We start from the raw sequence: 21,226 nt of genomic DNA on the forward strand, positions 1-21,226 counted from the left end.
GGCACTCTCACAGATCCCTGAACCTGGATCTGGACCTCAAACCTTTAAAGTTCTCTCCCTGACTGAGGCGCAGCCGTCTTACATCACACAGCTACAGGCTTTGCCATAGGAGTCGTCAGCTTAAGCTGAGGGTGATGTGTCATCTGTGATAATTGTGGGACATCTGTGCAACTCTGTCAGACAAGTCCTACAAAAGCTCTGCAGGGCATCTCCACCTTACAAAAATGTCCCAAAGCTTCAGAAATTCCCTCCCTCCTTACAAAACTGTCCTCACTTCCTCTTTCATTTAAAACTTCCTGATAAAGTTCCCTGTTCTTCCACAGAAGCTTTGTGTTTGTGTTTGTGTGAAGTCTCAGACCTGATTGTGTCTTTACGAGGACCGGACAGATCGTCATCACAGAGCAGAAGCGTCTCAGAAGCGAAGACATGTCCAAACAAAGCCTCAGCTGTCATTTGGACGCCACTGCATCCTCTCCTGGTTTCGCTGTGACTCAGCGTGACTTTCTAAATGCTGTAACTTCACTTACAGTCAGATGATAAAGCTCAGAAGAAATCACCTCCTGTCACCACGAGGATGGGGCCACAGTTTGATTACAGGAATATACAAACAGCACATGGTGAGAGAAGCTCAGCTTCAGTGTTTCACACCGATGTCACGATGTTGGACACGAGGCAGTGAAATCCAACATAAACATGTCGGCTTTGAGGGAAGATTTAATAAACGGAAGCAGCAAAATGTGACGTGTAAACTGATCTACTCTGGTTCCTTTCCTGTGTCTCAAACAGCAAGTCATGTGACCCACCGCCATGCTGCAGTTTATTCCCTCACTGAGACAATTGAGAGCTGTTACACTCCAGCAAGATCACTCAAACGCTGCTCAGTGGGAGTGGTGGCGCAAACGAAGACCCCATGAAGGTTTGGCCTGGTTGGAGGAGGACGGGCTCTCTCTGAGAACACTTCCTGTCAGTGGACTTAGACGGCCACAGCCACAAATTACAGGTTTGCCTCATCACAGCTGTTTAAAGTTTATTAATGCTTAGTTTGCATTATTAGGGGCGTGGCCTCTTTGACTGATAGGTGGATGGTGACACAGGTGGCCGTAGCTGCTAGCCAGGCTTCACCTGACCCTAAACTGGACCTCTGGACCATGTTTGTGCTGTTGGGGCATTTGTAATGACATCATGTGACCAATTATATGTCTACTGTGAGGTCACTGTAATAACAGACTGTCCAAGAAGGCGGAGCTCCAGTTTGGGTGAAATTCTTTGGGACTAATTAGCATCTGTGTCCTGGCGATGCTCTCACACTGCCTGTCGATGCATTTTGCTGATAATGTCACGACTTCTTATAGATAAATGGTAAATGGCCTGTATTTATATAGCGCTTTTATAGTCCCTAAGGACCCCAAAGCACTTTACATATCCAGTCATCCACCCATTCACACACACATTCACACACTGGTGATGGCAGCTACATTGTAGCCACAGCCACCCTGGGGCGCACTGACAGAGGCGAGGCTGCCGGACACTGGCGCCACCGGGCCCTCTGACCACCACCAGTAGGCAACAGGTGAAGTGTCTTGCCCAAGGACACAACGACCGAGACTGTCCAAGCCGGGGCTCGAACTGGCAACCTTCCGATTACAAGGCGAACTCCCAACTCTTGAGCCACGATCGCCCCACGATCATAGAAATGATCAATTCTGTCTCAAAAAGGGCAAAATGATAATGGCGCTACCCTAGTGTAGGTAAAGGTTTCACCTTATGGATCTACTTTGAAAACAACTCAACAACAATTCATTCATAAGACTTTCAAAAATTGTTTTCTATAACTTTATTTAAGGTTTCCGTCCTTCATCATCTTTCCTTTCATGTAGACGTGTTTTTGCTTTCTTTGCAGTTTGCTTGCAGGCCGTCACACTGTTTGTATATTATAAATTGTATGACTGTGTACGTGACAAATAAAAATTTGAATTTGAATTAAATACATAAATATATATTTGTAGTGGAATCTGCCCCAAAGTCCTTCTAGAAACAACTCTCGCCACTTAGCATCTACTCTGAAACAGCCTCTGGCACTTTTTTGGCCAGTTATCTAAATTGTCTTTAATTTTAAGGCTCATTGGGACATAAAAATCAGGACATTTCCTTCGGGATTAATAAAGTATTTCTGATTCTGAAAAAATAAAAAAAATGCTTGAAAACTCTGCTGAACTACAATAAAGATGAACAATATTTTTCCCTCCTTGGAAGAGAAACTTCCCTCCGTCTTTGCTGCTCCTGAATCGTCCTCCGTGTTTTTTTCTCTGAACTTGTGTTCAGATTCAGCGAGTCACTGATGTCACTCCACGTGTGACACGTGTCTCCTTTTCATTAGAAATTCAACCTCACATCAAGACGCTGAAGCTGAGATGTTGACGCTGTGATGTCATGAGTGTTAGGGTTCCAGCACTCTGATTGGCAGATGTAGTTTTCAGGTTTTGGCGTTAATGATGCGTGCGGGAGGACCTGGCGTCCTTCGTTCTCTGTCTCTTCACACCGTCTCTCGTCCTTCATCCATCATCCCTCCATCTCTGCCGTCCTCTCGGGCAGCGGAGGTGAACGTTCCTCCTCCTCCTGTACCGGTATCTCCGCAGGTGTATGGACAGGTGGAGGTGAAACACTGGAGCTCAGCTTCTTGCTGACTTGAGCATAAACTGAATCCCCGTCATAGTTGCTAAAATCCCCCAGAGCGGCGTCATGTGCTCTGGCTGGCTTGTGATTGGCCGGCATTGCTGGTGATGATATGTCGTGATTGGTGCCGTGTCCTCCGATGGCGTGGTAGATGTGCTCAGCGTTTTGATCTGTGAACAGACAGACGACAGTTAGGAACTAATGATCAGATCACGATGATCAATAAAAGTAGTTTCTGTGGTTTCTTCGTTCTCTCCCTTCAGAGAATAAAACCTTGGCTCTGTGGCGCCCCCAGGTGGCTCCTCCAGGGAGTGAACTGCACTGAGACTTCCTCTTCAGGACGTGACCCTGAACACACAAACACAGGCATCATGGGACATTCAGCAATCTGAGTTTCTTCACCGAGTTTCTTAATTTTTAAGTGTTCTCATTAAAAAATAATATCACGAGTTCATGAAAGCGATTCAGCCTGAAGCCAGAAAATCGAGCATGAGAGCAAACTAAAAGCATCTTGTTCTACACGAAAACTCCATTAAATATTCTTACTGAACCTGTTAATGAGCCTCATTTGTGCACATGTGGAATATTTCTTATTTACTTATATTTATTCATGTCATCTGTTTTATTCTTTAGTTTCAGGTACGATGGAGCTGTCGGGACTTTAGAGTCGGGACATCGGGAGCCGGAGAGACAGCGAGAGGTGAGGACATCATCTTTTTATTTATTTATTTTAAAAAGCACATTGATTAAATTCAAGTCGCTGTTGTTTATTTAGCCCCAACAACACTTGCCTCAAAGTGTTTTATATTGCAATGTAAAGACCCAACAATATTACAACTATCAGATGAGCCCCTTTAAGCAAGCACTTGGTGACGGTGGGAAGGAAAAACTCCCTTTTAACAGGAAGAAACCTCCAGCGAATTAGGGTCTGCAGCTGGCTGCTGCTCAACCCTGATTGGACAATTTGATCTACAGCAGCTTGGTGCTTCATGGCGACACGTTGAAATTTGCCACGCCACCAGGGGATCAGTGCAACGTCATACTTCCTGTTTCCTCCTACATTTGGACACTGATGAAATGATTTCTGCAGACCTCACGTTAAATCAGCTCCACTGATAATCACGGAGCATCTCGTCCTTCCTGCTTCTGCGCACGAAAAATGAGACTACAGATGAAACGTGCCTCTCCTTTAAATGCAGAATGCAGAATAAATTTAAAAGATCCTTCAGCTCGAGGTCGAAAGCTTCTTTTTTGTGATTCTTTGTTTTTCCTTTGGAAGAATAAAGTTATGTTAAAGGTGGGAATGCACACAGGAAGTCATTCATATTTTTTTTCTGAAACTATAAAACAGTCTTCCCAGCCTCATCATTCATTTGACCTCATGAATCGTATAATTTAAATGTCTTTAGTTAAAGTCTGCTGTCTGCCTGGTGTTTGATGGGACCTTGCTCAGTCTGTGGCGCCCCCAGGTGGCTCCTCCAGGGAGGGTCCCTAACAGGGTTAACTGACATGTCAGCTCCACAAAGATGTGATATCTTTGTGGAGCTGAATCGGCTCTCGCTGACGGTCAGTAGCTGTTAGCGCAGTAAATTCTGACTTATTTTCCTTGGTGGTCATCGTTTCCAGCACAGGAGGTATTCATTTCACCTCCGATCTTCAGGTTCAGAGCCATTACTCGTCTACCTCTGTGCACTCACGCGTAAATGACATTTTTCTGCAAAGACTTTTATTTTCTGGAGGTGTTGTGAGCTCTTCCTCCACCCTGACTTCATTCCACATGCAGTTTGGTGCTGCTTATATAAAACTGAAGTAAACTCTGTCGCACGAACCTGAAAATGTGATGAAACTACTTCATTAAAACTTCATTTAGTATAGCTGAAAAGTCTGCTCACGTTTCTCGTCGTTCTGGATCTCGTTGATCGTTGGGTTTTCTCTCACTTCCTCCAGCTTCACCTGTCAATCAACACGACAGGTTAACGATGTCTGTGAAGGTTCTCAGTCATCCAGGTCATCGTAGTCCAAGGAGCTTGCAAAGAAAAGCGTCTGGACTTCTTTAAGTTGCTTGAAGACGTTTCATCTCTCATCCGAGAAGCTTCTTCAGTTCTAAGGTCAAATATTGGAGAGTCCCAGATTTAAACCCTGTGGGAGTGTCCCCCCCCAAGAGGGACAAAAGACCCCCTAATGATCCCCTACCTAGAAGAGCCACCTCCACGGGACAAGACTCGGCTGTCCATCTGCATCCAAAGGTCAAAGGTCAACCGTTCGAGGATGCCAATGTTCACATTTTGGACAGAGAAGACAGATGGTTTGAAAGAGGAGTGAAAGAAGCATCTATGTCCACTGTGAATGGCCATCTTTGAAAAGAGGGCGGGGCTTACGACACCAACTCTCTGCCATCTATAATCCAGTTTTGAGATGCTTCCCAGACGCCTGAACGCCCACTCACATCCTGGGCCATCTGACCTCAGGAAATCACATGATAGGGTGGGGCCAGGTTTCACAATGGCTCGTGTGATTAGGTAGAGGACCATTAGGGGGTCCATTGTCCCTCCTGGGGTGGACACTCCCACAGGGCTTAAATCTGGGGCTACGTCCACACTAATGCATATTAGTTTAAAAATGCATCGTTTTCTCTCTGTTTCGGCAAATACAGCGTTTTCAAAACGCTCTCAAAAACGCATAAAATTCAAAATGGTGCTTGGGCTTGGCAGTGTGGACGGCGAAAACAGAGACTTTCTAAAACGATGACGCATGTTAGTCATATGATGCAGTCATGTGACCAATTAAACTAAGATAGCGGAGGGCATTATGCAGCAGTTGTTTTGTTTGACGGCCCTATTAAAGATTAATATCAGTCTGCACATCCTCCAGAGAGCTTTTCTTCAAATTCTTTAATTCTCTCTCGCTTTTGCAACTTTGTACTTTTGTGTTACTCGCAGCAACAACTCCACCTCATTGTTAGTCCATTTTAAAAACTCGCTGCTTTTCCTCGACATTTTGCCACAACGTTTCAAAGAGCCGGAAAGTAAATAAGCGGCAGACAGAAATGAGGCAGGTCGAATCTTCTTGCGTTTCACAAATGCACAGGACTAGAACGTAAGTGTTTTCGGCTGTTTCAATGTGGACGCACAACTCTGTGAAAATGACTGAAAACGCTAGTGTGGACGCGGAGCGTTTTCAGACAAAAACACCGTTTTCAAATCTATCCGGGCCAGTGTGGACGTAGCCTGGGACTCTCCACCATTTGACCCTAGAACTGAAGAAGCTTCTCGGATGAGATGTGAAACGTCTTCAAGCAACTTAAAGAAGTCCAGAAGCTTTCCTTTCTCAAGCTCCTTAGACTACAAGTTAAGCCACGCCCCGTCCCATCAGAGGTTTTAGGTCGTTAAACTCGTCTCTTACCACGCTGATGAGCGTTGACGGGGTTCTGTTCACCTCCAGATCCTGAAGCTCAAACGAATGTCTGAAAAACAACAAACAACAGCGTCAGATCAGGTTTTAATGATTCACTGATCATTTCAGATGTTACTGGATTGTTTAAGATTGACTCTGATAATCACGTTAAACTTTTCATTTTCATTCATTTCATCATTCTGTGATGTAGAAAGACTGCTGACCTGCCGCAGTCGCTGCAGAGACCCGTGAGGAAGATGGAGAGGAGGAGGAGGAGGATGAAGAAGCTAACCACTCCTGATGGCAGGAGCCACAGCTCGATGGCGTCTGGTCCGGTTGCCATGATCCCTGAGAGGAGAGAAAACGCAGATGAGTGAGGACGACCTGGAGACTTTATGACCTCCAAGAAACTCACTTTGCATTTTAGTGTTTTGTAAAGAACTTTAATTAGCATCAGATGTAAATTATCCTCAGTTTCTCTGATCATTAACAGGTCTAACAATCAGCAGAGGTCAAAGGTCAGAAACTTTATTCTGACCTATTCTGAAACATAAATTCCACCTGATCTGTTTTCATATCAAAGGAATGCTTTAAATGCACTCTTCAAACATAACTGAGCAAATATGAGCTCAAATTTACTGATATCATTGTGTGCTGAAGCCCTGAGTCATGAACGCACAAAGCAACACACTCGTGGATCAAACGTGACCCTGTGTGTGCTTTAAAGGCCGGTCCGTCGTCGGGTGTGTACTCGCTCTTTCAGCTCAGCGGCGATTGAATCATCCTGACCAACTCCTGTTACACAAACAGTGAAGCAGATGCCGGAGGTGGGTCGCGGTGCGAGAACGCCATGTTCAGATTAGAAAAAACTGCATTTAGCGCAGTTATTTCACTGTAATAAAGGAAACGAGGCGCAAACAGCCAAGCTAACACGTATCCACCTCACTGATTATCACGCCACATCTCTTCTGTTAAATGTTGCAGTGACAAAACATCCGTTAAATGTTTCAGCAGCTGGGGCTGTTTTTTATTCTGCGCAGGGGGAACTTCCTGTTGTCTCCAATGCCTGTCTCCAGAGCTGCGACTCAAATACGCAGACACATCGTAGTCCATCGAACTTGAGACTGAACTTAAAGTGAAGTAAGGCCACAGAGCAGGCGAACCATGAAGAGATTAGAATAAATGAATGAAAACAGGAAACATCATCACCATGTGCGATGATGATCAGAGCTGTGGTGAAAGGTTTGGGCGGGGCTGCTCTTTTTAAGATTTCTTCTCTTTTCTCAGTTGTTTGGAGACGGAGTTCCACGTATGAAGGAGACGACTGCCTTTCTGTTTATTTTCTTTTTGTTTTTGCAAAGAAAGCGAGCCTATAGTGTCCACAAAAGCGAGCCGCAGTCCCAGCAGGTCACCTGATCTCAAGGTCAGCCCACATCACCTGATGGCTCAGGCAACACCCTTGTCCACATCCTGATGGGTGAGCAATTTAAGCTGCTTTATCCTGCCGGGCCACAGTTTCTGCACATTTGCAAGCCCCTTTGCCTTCCAGCGAAGCCTCCTCTGTTCTGTACGAGGAGGTGGTGCTGTCGCTCCACCCGCTCCATCTTTGTATGCACGAGCACGGTGAGGTCCCAGAAAAATGCCAAACAAGTCAAAAAAGAAAAAAAAGCCACGAAGAGGCGTAAAACAAGTAAAAGAGACATTAAGAGTCCATAAAGAGACCCTAAATAGTTCTGACAAAGTGCAAAACAGCAACATTGTATTGATAAAAGACAATGAAGTCACAACAGTTGGCCTCCTCACAGACACAAACCCCAAATTACAGCCCTTTGTTTCAGCCTGTTCCTCATAGAACAGGGTGGGGTCTGCAGCTGGGGGCCCGCTGCCTCATCATCTGTCTCTGGTTTTCTGGTGTGAATACCAAACGATGCCAGTCTGTCTTTTAACCTGTTTCCTGGTCTTAAAAGTGCTACTATGAGAATATTTTTCACGTCAAACGTGAAAATCAAGAACACACTGATGCTGCTGCTATCACATAAGACAGCTCAGAAAAGTAACAGATAACAGAACCTCAGATGTGAAACTTGGTAAAATAGTTACTTTATGATATCTCTTGACACATTAATATTAGGATAATTAGTGTTTGCACATTAATTTCCTTTACAACTGACATTATGAATGTATGTCTGTGAATTAAAACACATCAACTTTCTCATCTACATTCATGTCAGTTCAGTAACTGCAGGCAGCTCCAGAGTACGAGTGCAGCTCTGAGTGTTCCAACAGTTCAGTTTACTTTCTTAATGTATGAGCGCTAAAGTTTAAGAAGCAGTGTGGACGTACCTGTGCGCAGACAGCTGTGTGTTCAGGTTCAGTGGTGCTATGAGGGTTTGTTCCTGCTGCACGTTTACTCATTGACAGACTGAACAAACACTCTGCTGTGAGAGCTGCTTAAAGACACACTGCACAAACACTGCACAGGACTCCGGATTCCCCCACAGGAACCGAGACCTGCTTAGCTTAGCTAAGCACAAAGACTGCAAGTGCACATATTCAAAATGTTGCAGTCTTTGCTTAAATCTAAAAATGTGTGATTATTAATGCTAACAAAAATCGGTAATTATTCAGAAATGTGCAGAAAGACTGCAGTTCCTCTAATATCCAACAGAGGCTTCAGCATGATCATAGTTTAATGGGCACTAAACCTACTGTGTGTATATTAATTTTAGGCAGAGTGCTGACAGTACTGGGGATTTATGTCAAAAACATTAGTCCACATTAATAATGAGGCTCTAACACATTTTAGACCCATCAGAAATCACTGTGAGTGACTAAAACTGGAACGTGGCATCACAGACTGTCTTGTTAAAGATTTGCTGTAAAGCAAATCAACCTGTTTGAAACCTCTATTTTCACAGAGCTACAGGCTAGCAGCTCACTTGCTGCCTCTTTTTCTGCTTTAATGTTTTCATATCTCTGCTTTTTTATTTTTAACACCCTCTGCATATTTGCTGTTTCACTGCTGATTTACTGATGAACTTTGACCTGCTCTACGGTACAAGTGTATGTGAACAGGATGTTCCTCACCTGTCCATGTGGTTCCTCACACATCTGTTATAATCACTGTGTTGAACATTTACTCTGTGCTGTCAATAATACAGCCACAAATGCTTTCAGAAGTGGCTTTGTTTCATAATTTTAGTGTTCAAACCGAGAATGATATTCTCTCCTGATAGCTGAACGGGGGGTGTGTTTTACATTTTATGGCGTCTTTCTAACCACAGGCAGCTGCGACTGATAAGCTCCATAAAGCCGAGATCAAACTGAAACTGGAGCACCAAGAGCAGCTCCACCCGAACTGTGCAACTGACACTTTCTGCTTGACTGGCAGAGTGAGGCCCTTTGAGGACTGTGAGAGGCAGATAACAGCAGCCTTGCTGTTAAAGGACACATAAAGTGAATTCACATTATTTTTTCTCTATCGCAGTCTGCATTCAGCTTCCTGTCTGGATGTTGTCATACGTGCATTGTGGTGTTAAAGTCCATAGAAACCCTGTAGTTACTGTAAAATGTCAGCTAAAATTTCATTTTGATATATAAAGGGAGAATCAGCTTTAGTAAAATATGGGGTGTTGGTAGGTTGGTTTTTAATAACAGATATATTAAAAACCAACCTACAAGTTGGTTGTAGGTTGTTCAATGATTGTTCATACAAATCGACAGGCTGTAAATTTTAGAGGTACTACAGAAACCGTCTGTTAGATTTGTATTGTTTATTGTCATTTATGCTTAGAAATTTTTAACTATATATGCTTAGAGGTGCATAATCGATTGTGTAGTGATAGGATGTGTGATCCTTAATAGTCTGCAAAGGCTTTGTGCGCATTCCAGAGTGTTCTGGCATTCACACCCGCATCCTGGGAGCGTGGGAGAGGGCATACCTGCTCTTATTGTTTTATGGAAGGATAAACGTGTCTATATCTGTTTTAGGCTAAGTGCCTTTTGTTTAGATGAACTGTTGGACTTCCAAACCAGCAGGGTTAGGGAAGTCATTTATGGGGTCACACTCTGACCACACACACACACACTTACACAACGCACAGGCAAGGTACTCTTTGTGTGTATGTAGAAGTCATATGTTAATGAACCTATGTATATTCATGTAACCTCAATAAAAGAGCAGTGTTACGGGGGAGCGGATGAGAGCACCTGGGGTCAAGCGAAGGAACAGCGTTTGTCCAGTTCTCTCCCGTGCACGAGAACCATGAAGAACTTTGCCTACTCGTATCTTGCTTTGCTGTGTAATTAAATTGTCCTTAACGTTCCAGCAAATAGGTTTATGCTACAAACCTATCACCGTCCTTTACGCCGACACAAACTGCACGGGTACGCAGGAAAAAAAATCTGCCTGCTAAACTGAAAGTTCTCCAGACCATCAACCACTAAAAACATGTGGCTCAAGTCCTAAAACAAGCAAGAATGAAAATCCTTTGGCAAAAACTACAACAAAACTACAGAAATGTAAACCCTTGGTTCCCAAATGCTTACAGACTGTTGTTAAAGGAAGAACAGTCAACGGTTATCTTAGTATTTTATTATCTTATTATTTTAATCTATTGTATATAGTATCTTATTCTTATTCTATTCCAGTGTTTCTAATTTTTGCTATATAACTTTGCACTGTCTACTTTGGAGGGCGATCGTGGCTCAAGATTTGGGAGTTCGTCTTGTAATCAGAAGGTTGCCGGTTCGAGCCCCGGCTCAGTCTCGGTCATTGTGTCCTTGGGCAAGACACTTCACCTACCGCCTACTGGTGATGGCCTCGCCTCTGTCAGTCTGCCCCAGGGCAGCTGTGGCTACTACTGTAGCTGCCTCCGCCAGTGTGTGAATGAATAGTGGACTTGTAAAGCGCTTTGAGGGGTCCCGAAAAGCGCTACATAAATGCAATCCATTATTATTATTACTTTCTGCTGTAACAAAACAAATTTCCCACGTGTGGGACTAATAAAGGTTATCTTATCTTATTAAATACAGGTTTTAGATTTATTTTCAATCAAGGCCCCAACCTGGAGCTCAGTGAGGCAACAGTGTTCAGCTAACAGATAAACGTACAAACTATAGACAATATTGCTTTATTGCAAACAGAAATTAAAAACTGGTCCCATAATGTTAAATGGTCACTTGATTTTAGTCGTTGTTTAGTAAAATGTAAAAAAGAGAAACCAGAAGAACCAGAAGTTCGGTGCAGGAATATGATGGTCTGCATCACTATCATCTGATGCTAACAAACAACCCAAACCAACAAAAGTAAAGAAATGCTTCCACTGCAGAGTCAGTCCCTCAGAAGAAGAAGAGACTTCCTGTACACAAACTTTTTCCTCTTCTATCGTTGCTCTTTCATCAGCTGTGCATGAGCCTGCCTCCTCATGGCGAGGGCTGTCAAGGCGCAACACAACGTCAGGCAGGGAAAGGAGGCGCAAGCCAGCAGGAGGCGCTCCTCTCCAAACTCTCTGACCATCGCCGGCCGCCGCCATAGGAAGTCGTGGAACAGCGCTTCCTGCTGGGCCAGTGTGCAGAGTGACAGCAAGATGTGGAAGAGCTGGTGTCCGTGGCCGACGATGTCAAAGCGGCCGGGGGAGAAGCGCTCAGGAACGGGGCAAGAGAAGAAGAAGGCGGATAGCATAAACAGCACCACCTGGTGGAAAAATGACAGAAAGCTTTTTGACAGTAGCAGAAAAATATACAAATAAGAACAATTTGTGCAATATTTTTACCCAAAATTACTAACCAGTAATAAATATAACTGTTAGGTCTAATAAATCCATGACTAAAGAAACAAGTAAAAGGCACTACCTGCAAGAAGTGCAATGGTAGTGCAGGGCTGCCTGTCCAGCTGTGGGTGGCAAGACGGTGGGCAACAGGGCTGATGACCACTAGGTAGGCCACACCCATTGGGATCAGCTGGCAGAGCTTCCTGTGAAGGGGGTATGGACGGCGGAAACGAAGTTTTGCATAGCAGCAGGCGGTGCACGAGAGCCACGCAAGGAGGGCAGCTGCTGGGAGGAAGACCTGAAATCCAAAAACCTGATCAGGACATCTGAACATACCGATGGGACGGAAGACTCAAACACAAACCTTTCTAACCATGTTTTCCCTTCCATCTGATCATCCAGTTATCATTGCAATAAGAAATCCAACTGTCCACAAAGTAATCATCAAACCATTAAATAAGCCAACTACAAAGCATCCAAATTGTCCATCCGTGAACAAACCTGTCCAGCCTGCACTGGGTTCATCAGTCCAACATTCACACTATTCAGTCATCTAATCACCCCACTTTCCAATATCCAACAGTCACAGTATTCAGCTGTCCAACATCCAATCATTAAACTGTCCAACCACCCAGATCTCCAACCATACAGCTATACCCGTCCAACAATCCAATATCCAATTATCAAATTGTTTACCAATATCATTTACAAACCATCCAGTCATCCAACACCCAGTCACTAAACTGTCCACTCATCACACTATTTAACAGTCCATGAGTCAAACTATTCAACCTCCTAGCTCCAGTTGGGAGGTATATCCAGTTGCATCACTGGATATACAGCCATAACAATATCCAGTGATTCAATAATGCAACATCCAACAATCAAATGAACCAAATTCCCAACCATTAAACCGTCCAGGACTCCATTTATTAAAGTATCCAACCATCCAGGCATCCAACATCCAATCACTGAACTGTGCAACTTTCACACTATTAAAATTCTAACTACCAAACTATCCAACCACCAAGTTCTCCAACCATAAAAACATACCAGTATTCAACATCCAACTACCTAGTATCGACTCGTCTAACTGTTTGACCATCACACCATCTTGCAGTCCATGTATCCAACTAGCCAGTCAGCCTGCTCCCTAAAAATACAACCATATCAATATCTAAACATCCAGCCTTCAGACCATTAAGGTATTACTACAATCCATCTATCCAAAATGCAACAATCCAACTGTCCAACAATCACAATATCCAAACATCCAATGGTTATACTATCAAACCATCCAACTATCCATATACAATACAGTCATCTAACTGTCAGGGGGTGAAAGGCTGATATGTGGAAGTGGACATGAAAGCAGACTCAAGGGACAATAGACTAGCAGTTACTAGCAGACGGGCACAGTGGACTGGAGCAAACTGAAGGCACCGCAAGATCAGCCTCCATCTGTAGAAAAAGAGGGGGTTGGTACCCTAGAGAGGCTTCAAAAGGCAAGAGACCTATAGCAGAAGAGAGAAGTGAGTTATAAGTATATTCAGTCCATGAAAGTTGTGAGGACCAGGTAGAAGGGTTGTGGGTGTAACACAGTGAAGGGCAATTTCCAGTTGGCTCCGAAAGTTGTGCAAAAATCTTCCAATTGTCTTGTTATCGGTTGAAGAAAGTGACAAGTAAAGAAAGCTGCAGCGGAGTTTAGTTCCAGGAACGGCAAAAACAAACTGGACACACAAGGAAACAGCAGTTAGAATTCAACGAGGCAAATAACAAGAGATGGAAGAGCCAAGTTACAGCCGTAGCTGACGGACTGGCAATGAGACAAAGGGTGAGCTGGTCTTAAATGCCAGCCTGCTGATTGCCACTGATGGATCACTGCTGGATGATGCATGTGGAAATGAGCCTCTGCCCTCATGGGCAGATACTGGAGAACCAGAGCCAGCATGGAGAAACACATCAAAACAACAGACACTCACGTAACCACCCAGCCATCACAGAATCTAGCCATCTATCATTCTGTGAAAATACCCAAACATAACACTGTCAGACTATCCAACATGTAACATCCAACTGTCCAACCTCCTGCCTCCATCCAGTCAGTCAGCCAAGACTAAATTTCCACTACCTTACCAGAAAACTACCAGGCCGTCCAAAAAATCAACCAACATTGCAGACGTCCAACAATCAGCCATCAAATATTACCATAGTTCAAGATCTGTGAACAAACCTGTCCCAGCATGCTTTGTCTCCAGGCAGTGTTGGAGCTGTACAGGCAGAGAGCCAGAGCACAGCCATACTGATAGACGGCCACACCCACATAGTCCAGGAAGAATAGTGAGTAATGCGCCTGCTCTGAGTGGGACTGCAGCAGGTGAGCGGCAGCACTGCAGGAGGTAACACGATGTTAGTTAAAGCTGCAATATTTAAAATGTTTACATTAAACTTCAAACATCATTCCCAAATCAAATATATAGGAAGACTTTGTTATCGTTGGTGACTAAAGAATGAATCACTCACCTGCAGCTGAGGTATGTGACTGCAGAAAGAACATAGAGGACCAGAGGTAGAGAGGAGGCATCCACAGAAAAACCTTCACCTTCAGGACCCTGCAGTCGGAAACCCAGGATTCCCTTAATAGGTCAAAGGTCAGACAACAGGAAGTCAAACAGAATGTCATCATGCAGCAGAAGATCAGAGCATCTGTAAATATCCTACCCCTCCTCGCATGATGGCGAACACCATGAACCTGAGCACCACGAAGGCGGCAGCCAGCAGGTGGCTCCACACATTCAGCGTCTCATTGTGGATCTGGAACAGGCTGAGGGCGTAACACCGCCACGACATGCCCGTGGGACGGTACCCCGTCAGGATGAAGCGCTCCCGAAACAGAGGGGGAACATCCACGTCTCGGACGGTAGGGGGGTTGGATGGGAGGAGACGGTGCAGCAGAGGGAGGAAGTTAAGACAGAGCGAGGGATGGGCAAACGACACCTGAGGCATGATGGGAGATGACCCAGCTGGATGAGGAGGAAATGATAGGAAGATTCTGTTCTGTTTGATTACCCCTACGTGAAAATGAAAATCACACTTCAGTAAATTAAATTATAAATTTATTTGGAAGCCAAAAAGCTGAGAGTATTAGCTGTAAAGCTTATATCCTTGTTATGCTTTTATCTGTTGGGAATTCCAGATTATAAAATGTAAAATCAAAGTTTAATGCTGGGAAATGACTGTAATTCAACCGAGATATTTGTTATTAAAATGTCAAATATTTGTACTTTATCAAACAAATTTCTACCATGAATATACCAGTAAAACGCTCTGAAGTAATTTATTTTAAAACTCTAATTTTCTAAATAAATACATTTCTAAAGGTGATGTTAACATGAAATTCACACCAGATGTAGGTAACAACCCATCCAATGCACACATACAAATAAATCAAACCACAGATGTCCATAAACTAATTTATGTGTAATAATGCAAAATGGCACAGGGAAATGGTCTGTATTTGTATAGCGCTTTACTAGTCCCTAAGGACCCCAAAGCGCTTTACATATCCAGTCATCCACCCATTGGTGATGGCAGCTACATTGTAGCCAAGGCCGCCCTGGGGCGCACTGACAGAGGCGAGGCTGCCGGGCACTGGCACCACCAGTAGGCAACGGGTGAAGTGCCCAAGGACACAACGACCGAGACTGTCCAAGCCGGGGCTCGAACCGGCAACCTTCCGATTACAAGGCGAACTCCCAACTCTTGAGCCACGATCGCCCAGGGAAAAAATATTGAACACATGAAGAAAGGGAGGTTCAAAAAGGCATGGAAATGGCATCAGCTTCAGAAAATCAGTAATTACTGCAAATTAATATCAGCTGGTTCAGTCCCAACTGATGGCCTATAAAAATGGTGTCTCATCACCTAGGTGTCACACAAGTAAACATCTTGTGATGGATAAAACCAGTGAGCTCTCTCAGCACTTTCACAACCGTATTTTTGTAAAACATACTGATGGCATTGGATACTTGGCACTTGTGGAGAGCTACAGAAAGACCTGGAATCAACAAGTTCAGTTGTTTCAAAGAAAACAAGTTATGCACTTAACTACCATGGCCTGTATGGACGTTCACCATGCAAGAGTCCATTGCTAAAGAAAAAGCGTGTTGAAGAGCGTTTAATGGTTGCTGAACAACATTTAGACAAGCCTGTGAAACAGAGGGAGAATATAGTCTGATTAGATGAGACCGAAATGGAACTCTTTGGATGCCAAAATACATGAAAACACCATGTTTGGAGAACAATAAGCACAGCATATCACCCCAAAAACACCAACAGTCAAGTCTGGAAGTGGAAACATTGTGGCACAGGGCTGTTTTTCAGCATAATATATTTTTTGGAGCACAAAGCACATTAATCCAAACAAAACTAAGTCAAACTTTACTCAACTCATTCTTCTTGCTTCCTCCACTTCCGTAACATTGATTCATTAATGTTGAATTCTCTCACAGCTGCTCTATTCCCATATTGTTGCAGTATATTAATGACTAACCTCGTATTGTGGATGGATTATCTCAGTTGTTCTCCTGACTGAAGTTTGGCATTTGTCCCTAACCATCGGGAACCCTCACGTTAATTTTTATCAGGTGGAAAAGTGTTAGCGTTCATCCTCCAGCTTCACTGTTTATGTTATGCTAACATAGCTGTGTCGCTAGCGATCAGGTAGCACATCATTATATACCAGCTAGCCCAACTTCAGTAACCCTACAAACGTCACTACTGTTTAGTTTTCTGTCTTCATTTATGTTGGAAGTGATAGCAGAGCTGTACGTTTGAATTGTTTCAGAAATCTCTCAGTCAGAACATGCTACATCAAGTTTAGGTGGAAGCTAGCGAGCTAACTTCCTGCTAACTCCTAACTAACTCCGTTACATTTAATAAATCCTGTTTTCATGGATGCCTGGATGTTAAACTTAATTGTTACACCTGGTAAAGCAGCAACGCTGATCATTTTATTAAAGAAGAAAGAATTTAGACCGTTTTTAACTCTCAGTGTTCGTTTGACTTTGGTACCTGAAGAGGATGGAGTTTTGGACCCCGATTACTCCGCGAGGCTCCTGACTACGATACCGTAATGCTCCAACAATCCATCAAGCTTTGCAGCTTCGTAGCTTACCAAAGTCGCACTAAATCATTTTTTGACAGATTCTTGAGCGCCGTGTAGCACATAAAATCAGTTTGAGGTCAATAAGCACAACCAGTTCATACATAAGGTGCACCGGATTATAAGGTGCACTGTTGATTTTTGAGAAAATTGAAGGATTTTAAGTGCGCCTTATAGTGCAGTAAATACGGTACTTCATATAAATGAAGGAAGGATGAATGGAAAGATGTACAGAGACATTCAGGATAAAAATCTGCTGCCATCTGCCAGGATGATGAAGATGAAACGAGGGTGGACGTTTCAGCAGGACGATGATCCCACAGCCAAGGATTCTCTCAGCTGCTTTCAGAGAAAGAAAATAAACCTGCTAGAATGAACCAGCCAATCAGCTGACCTGAATCCAAATGAAAACCTATGGAGCGATCTAAAGTTCATAGCGGGGTCGACAGAACCTTCAGGATTTGAAGACTGTTTGTGTGGAACAATGGACCAAAATCACACCTGAGCAATGCGTGAGACTAGTTTCTCTGTGCAGGAGTTGTTTTGAAGCTGTCATCACCAATACAGGCTTTTGCACGAAGTATTAAATACATTTCAGTAAACGTGTTCAATACTTTTTCCCTATGTTTTTCTAATTAATACACCATTAGAAAGTTTGAATTCTTTGCATCTGTGTACTGCATTGTTTCACATCAATAGCAGCTTAAAAATTTATTTACTTTGAGAATTGGTGAGGTATTCAGTACTTATTTTACCCCGCTGTGCATGAGAGGGAAATAAATGTACAGATAGGTGGCAAATAGATTGAGTTAAAAGCAGTCCAACAGCTTTGATTGGAGCTTGTTCAGCTTCAACAAACTTTAGCTTAAAGATGCTTCAAATGCCTTTTTTCTTTGGAAACACTTAAGCTTCAATCATCTCTGTACAAAGGTCAGAGGTCACAGAATCTGAAGGACAAGAAGGAAATCAAACCTACCTGAGCGTCTCCTGGATGTGAGCTGCTCGCTGCTACGCTGCACAACTTATTTTCTACTCACTTCTATTGTTTTCTGTTCGGGTCGTTGGGCCTGCTGTCAGAGTGTTCAAATCACACACACACACACACACACACACACACACACACACACACACACACACACACACACTCCACAATGTGTTCTTGTTTTCAGCTAATTAGAGCTGATTTCAGTCTGAACAAGTTTTTCTCTGCAGAGGATTTCAGACATCATGAGACTCAGCAGTAATGCACACTTCGCTGCAGCGTGCATGCCAATACACCACCAAATCCTCTACACAGTAACGTCACATTTATTCTCTAAATACGTCAGATTAATAAAAGGAAAGATTAGGAACTTTTCTAATTCGTCCAGTGCACATGATGGTAAATTTGGAGACTAATTCAACAAAAAATAAATAAAGAGACAAAACAAAGCAAAATTGTAAACTTCAAGTTTTGTTTTTCTCTTGTTATTTTAGTTATATTTCGAAATTCTAAATGAAAACTATTCTATTCTATTTTATTCTCTTCTAAAATAATAAAAATGTAAGATGATAAAATATTTAAGAATGTTGGCCAAAACAAAACTGTAAAAGGTAACAAGCTTTGTAGAAGAATTATGTTTTAAAAAGAGGAGAAAAGCAGTTCTGCTACGCCCACTGGTGGATGGTGAGAGAACTGCAAGTCCACAACTACATGTTTAATTTGTTTCGTGTTTGATTTGTTTGGTTATATTCACACGCCATCATTCAGAGATCAAGACTGTTCCTGTAATGTTACTGTCAAACGAAGTCAGTCTTTCATTGTACAAAATACATTAAAATGTTATTTTGTGCTTGAACAAAAACGAGTAATCATCCAAACCCAGACTTGAAAACAGCATTTCACACAATCAAACACCGAGTTTTATCTGAACTGAAGCTGTTCTGTGGATTTCTCTATCACAGAGAAAGCAATGTGCATATATTCACTCTGCAGGGATTCCACAAGGCTCTTTGCTCGGACTACTTTTCTTTGCACTTCAAATTAACATGTATCTAAATATTAATATTCCAATGTACGCAGATGATGCAGTAGTCTTCACACAATGACACGGTCAAAATCACACATTCTTATGTCTTACAGAGGCACTGACTCAGGTTCAAGAGTGACTTCAAAATCATTAATTTGACTAATTATTGAACAGTGTGTTGTAACGCACGATCTGATATCCTCGTGTTGGTGTTGTTCCCAGATCATCATACTAAATGTTGTTCCTGGATCAACATTGCAAGTGACCAATCAGAATGTTGTGATGTCATACTTTTGCGACTTCAGGAAAAAAACGCCGTAAAACAAAAAACTGTACTTAAGCTGCGAGAAACCGCCTCTGTCCGCCAATCAACGGACCCTGACCCTAACCCTAACCGTAACCGTAACCCTTTAATAAACGGTAAGCAGAATTAATATTGTCCTTGCAACATTGGAATTTCATAAATGCACGTATGGCTTGGCGCGCAAAAGAATAACGTCACAACAATGTGATTGGTCACATGCAATGTTGAACCTGGAACAACATTTTCATGATGATCTGGGAACAACACCAACACGACGATATCAGATCATCCGTGTTGTAACAGTCACAATGGTGTGGTGTCTCTTTAAGACAACCCAAGTCGAGGGTTAATGTTGTCATCCGTACGCGCCACTACTCTGTTTGTTAAGCTGCAGCCGTTCAACCAGGCTTATATGGTTGACGAAGGGAACGTGTATTAAAGAACACGCTGTGGAATTCCCAAAGCCAGCGTGAGTGTGTATTCTTTCGACAGTGTGATGTTATGAAACAACTAATGACACTGTAAACAAGTTCAGTTAACTTTGACTCACTTTGGGCTCGGGTGTAACAGTATGACTGAAAATTTCAACAACAATTTAAAATTTAATTTACACAAATCCAAGCACATCAGGCCATTTCCGGGAAAAAAATCGATAAAGGCAATCTCTTAAGCTTCGATCATTTAAAAAACATGGCAGTTTTATGTATAAAGTTTTATATAGACTTTCCCCAATACTTTCAGTTGATTTATTAGGGGGAATGGTGTTAGAGCTGCTGCTAGAGTAGACAGCGAGGAGCCTGATAGGCGAACCAAATGTGAGTAAAATGTGAGGTCAGTAAAGGGGAGTAACTATTTTGGCACTTCTCAGATCGACGCTGCACATACAATGAAAGCTGATCTCAAACAAACCAGACTTGTCATCATTTTTTACTCCTCGTAGTTTTTATTTGTTTGTGTGTTTTTTATGTTACCTGCACAGAGATTATAGATAAAAATGAAGAGCTGATTCAAATCTGGCACATCTGATGTTAACACGCACTGTGCAGTTTTTAAATAAATACAACAGCAAGAATGAAATGACCAGGTTTCAATTAACTTATTTTTTAGCTCCTTTTATTTCGAAACATTTCTGTTTCCTGGGCTTCACTTCTGATCGGTCTCGGCTCGAACACAGGTGCAGCCGACCGCCACAGAGCGGAACGATGCTTTGTAGCAGCGCCGGCCATTGTGTGAGGTCAGGACCAGAATGTCCTGGTAGACGGGGACTGAGTTCAGGTTGTGTTGGTCCTTCTGTCCTGGGATGGGACTGGAACAAAAGCTGGTACTGCACTCGGCCTCCCAGAGCGTCCTGGGGATTCGGTTTCTGTCCGTGTTTGGCCTGAGTCAACAAACACAGCAACAAGTGAAATTAGACATTTATCAGAGTTGCTTCTGTTTTTACTCATTCAGTCATTTATTCACAAATTCATTCATGAGTTTACTCACGTCCAGTTCCACGGAGACAGAGATCTGCTGTGGATGTCCCCGTTTCCTTCAGTCAAGCTGGTGATCTCAGAGGAGAACGTCAGCATGGTGTCACATTCAGCTGCAGATTCAGTTTCAACCTCGGAGTGAGCGACCCACAATGCACTGCAACATACCTGAATATACAAGATTACCAACAAGTTACAATCTTGGGTTTTACTAAATGCAACTATTTCAACCATTTTTACATTTTTCTGCATACATATGTGTATTCCAGAGCTTTCTGAGCATCCTCAGCCTGTTTGAAACATCGTTCAGTGGTTTCAACTTTTAATCTAGTATGAAGAGTACGAACCTCTTAGAAACTCTTAGTGAAGCTCATCTGTGCAAGTTTCTCAGTAGGTTTTTAGTCTGTACTAGAAGCTTAAAATACTAAAACTAGAATTAT

At 43.0% G+C, this 21,226-nt stretch overlaps 4 protein-coding genes and 1 long non-coding RNA gene across 7 annotated transcripts in view; 1 reads left to right on the plus strand and 4 right to left on the minus strand.

Moving 5' to 3' along the window:
- Positions 1-509, minus strand: part of znf395a (zinc finger protein 395a) — an 18,792-nt gene extending 18,283 nt beyond the window's left edge. The window contains exon 1 of the mRNA XM_013909129.1: positions 359-509. Within this exon, the coding sequence (XP_013764583.1) occupies positions 359-428 (70 nt within the window). The 5' untranslated portion in view covers positions 429-509. The remainder of the gene's footprint in view (positions 1-358) is intronic.
- A 40-nt stretch (positions 510-549) lies between these two features.
- Positions 550-6,353, plus strand: LOC102211176 (uncharacterized). The gene is made up of 4 exons (XR_311549.2): positions 550-617; positions 787-1,000; positions 3,307-3,373; positions 6,278-6,353. It is a non-coding gene; the product is annotated as an uncharacterized LOC102211176 (long non-coding RNA).
- On the minus strand, positions 1,717-9,870 carry LOC102210879 (uncharacterized). 2 transcript variants are annotated; one of them, XM_005726359.2, is made up of 6 exons: positions 8,410-9,870; positions 6,291-6,414; positions 6,076-6,136; positions 4,566-4,626; positions 2,947-3,021; positions 1,717-2,843 (listed from the first exon to the last, which is right to left on the minus strand). In XM_005726359.2, exons 2-6 carry the CDS (start codon positions 6,407-6,409, stop codon positions 2,560-2,562), a joined length of 600 nt encoding a protein of 199 aa, XP_005726416.1. In that variant the 5' UTR covers positions 6,410-6,414; positions 8,410-9,870; the 3' UTR covers positions 1,717-2,559. The 2 variants fall into 2 exon arrangements, with proteins under 2 accessions (XP_005726416.1, XP_013764585.1); XM_013909131.1 differs by lacking the exon at positions 8,410-9,870 and having other exon boundaries at positions 6,291-8,403.
- Positions 9,871-11,200: 1,330 nt separating this feature from the next.
- LOC102211359 (membrane progestin receptor beta-like) lies at positions 11,201-18,034 on the minus strand. Of its 2 annotated transcripts, none has more exons than XM_013909111.1 (6): positions 17,978-18,034; positions 14,559-14,908; positions 14,361-14,473; positions 14,071-14,227; positions 11,920-12,135; positions 11,201-11,761 (listed from the first exon to the last, which is right to left on the minus strand). In XM_013909111.1, the coding sequence occupies exons 2-6, from the start codon at positions 14,841-14,843 to the stop codon at positions 11,450-11,452; spliced, it is 1,083 nt and encodes a 360-aa protein (XP_013764565.1). In that variant the 5' UTR covers positions 14,844-14,908; positions 17,978-18,034; the 3' UTR covers positions 11,201-11,449. The 2 variants fall into 2 exon arrangements, with proteins under 2 accessions (XP_013764565.1, XP_005726417.1); XM_005726360.1 differs by having other exon boundaries at positions 14,559-14,860; positions 17,978-18,033.
- Positions 18,035-20,429: 2,395 nt separating this feature from the next.
- il17a/f2 (interleukin 17a/f2) lies at positions 20,430-20,894 on the minus strand (the record flags this gene model as incomplete). Its single annotated transcript, XM_005726444.1, has 2 exons — positions 20,430-20,692; positions 20,800-20,894. Coding segments are annotated over 2 exons (330 nt in total), but the record flags the coding sequence as incomplete, so codon positions are not given.
- Between the last annotated feature and the right edge of the window lie 332 nt (positions 20,895-21,226).

This window comes from Pundamilia nyererei, unplaced genomic scaffold (assembly GCF_000239375.1).
Source record: "Pundamilia nyererei isolate P.nyererei 1_Seehausen unplaced genomic scaffold, PunNye1.0 scaffold00019, whole genome shotgun sequence".
Lineage (NCBI taxonomy): Eukaryota > Metazoa > Chordata > Actinopteri > Cichliformes > Cichlidae > Pundamilia > Pundamilia nyererei.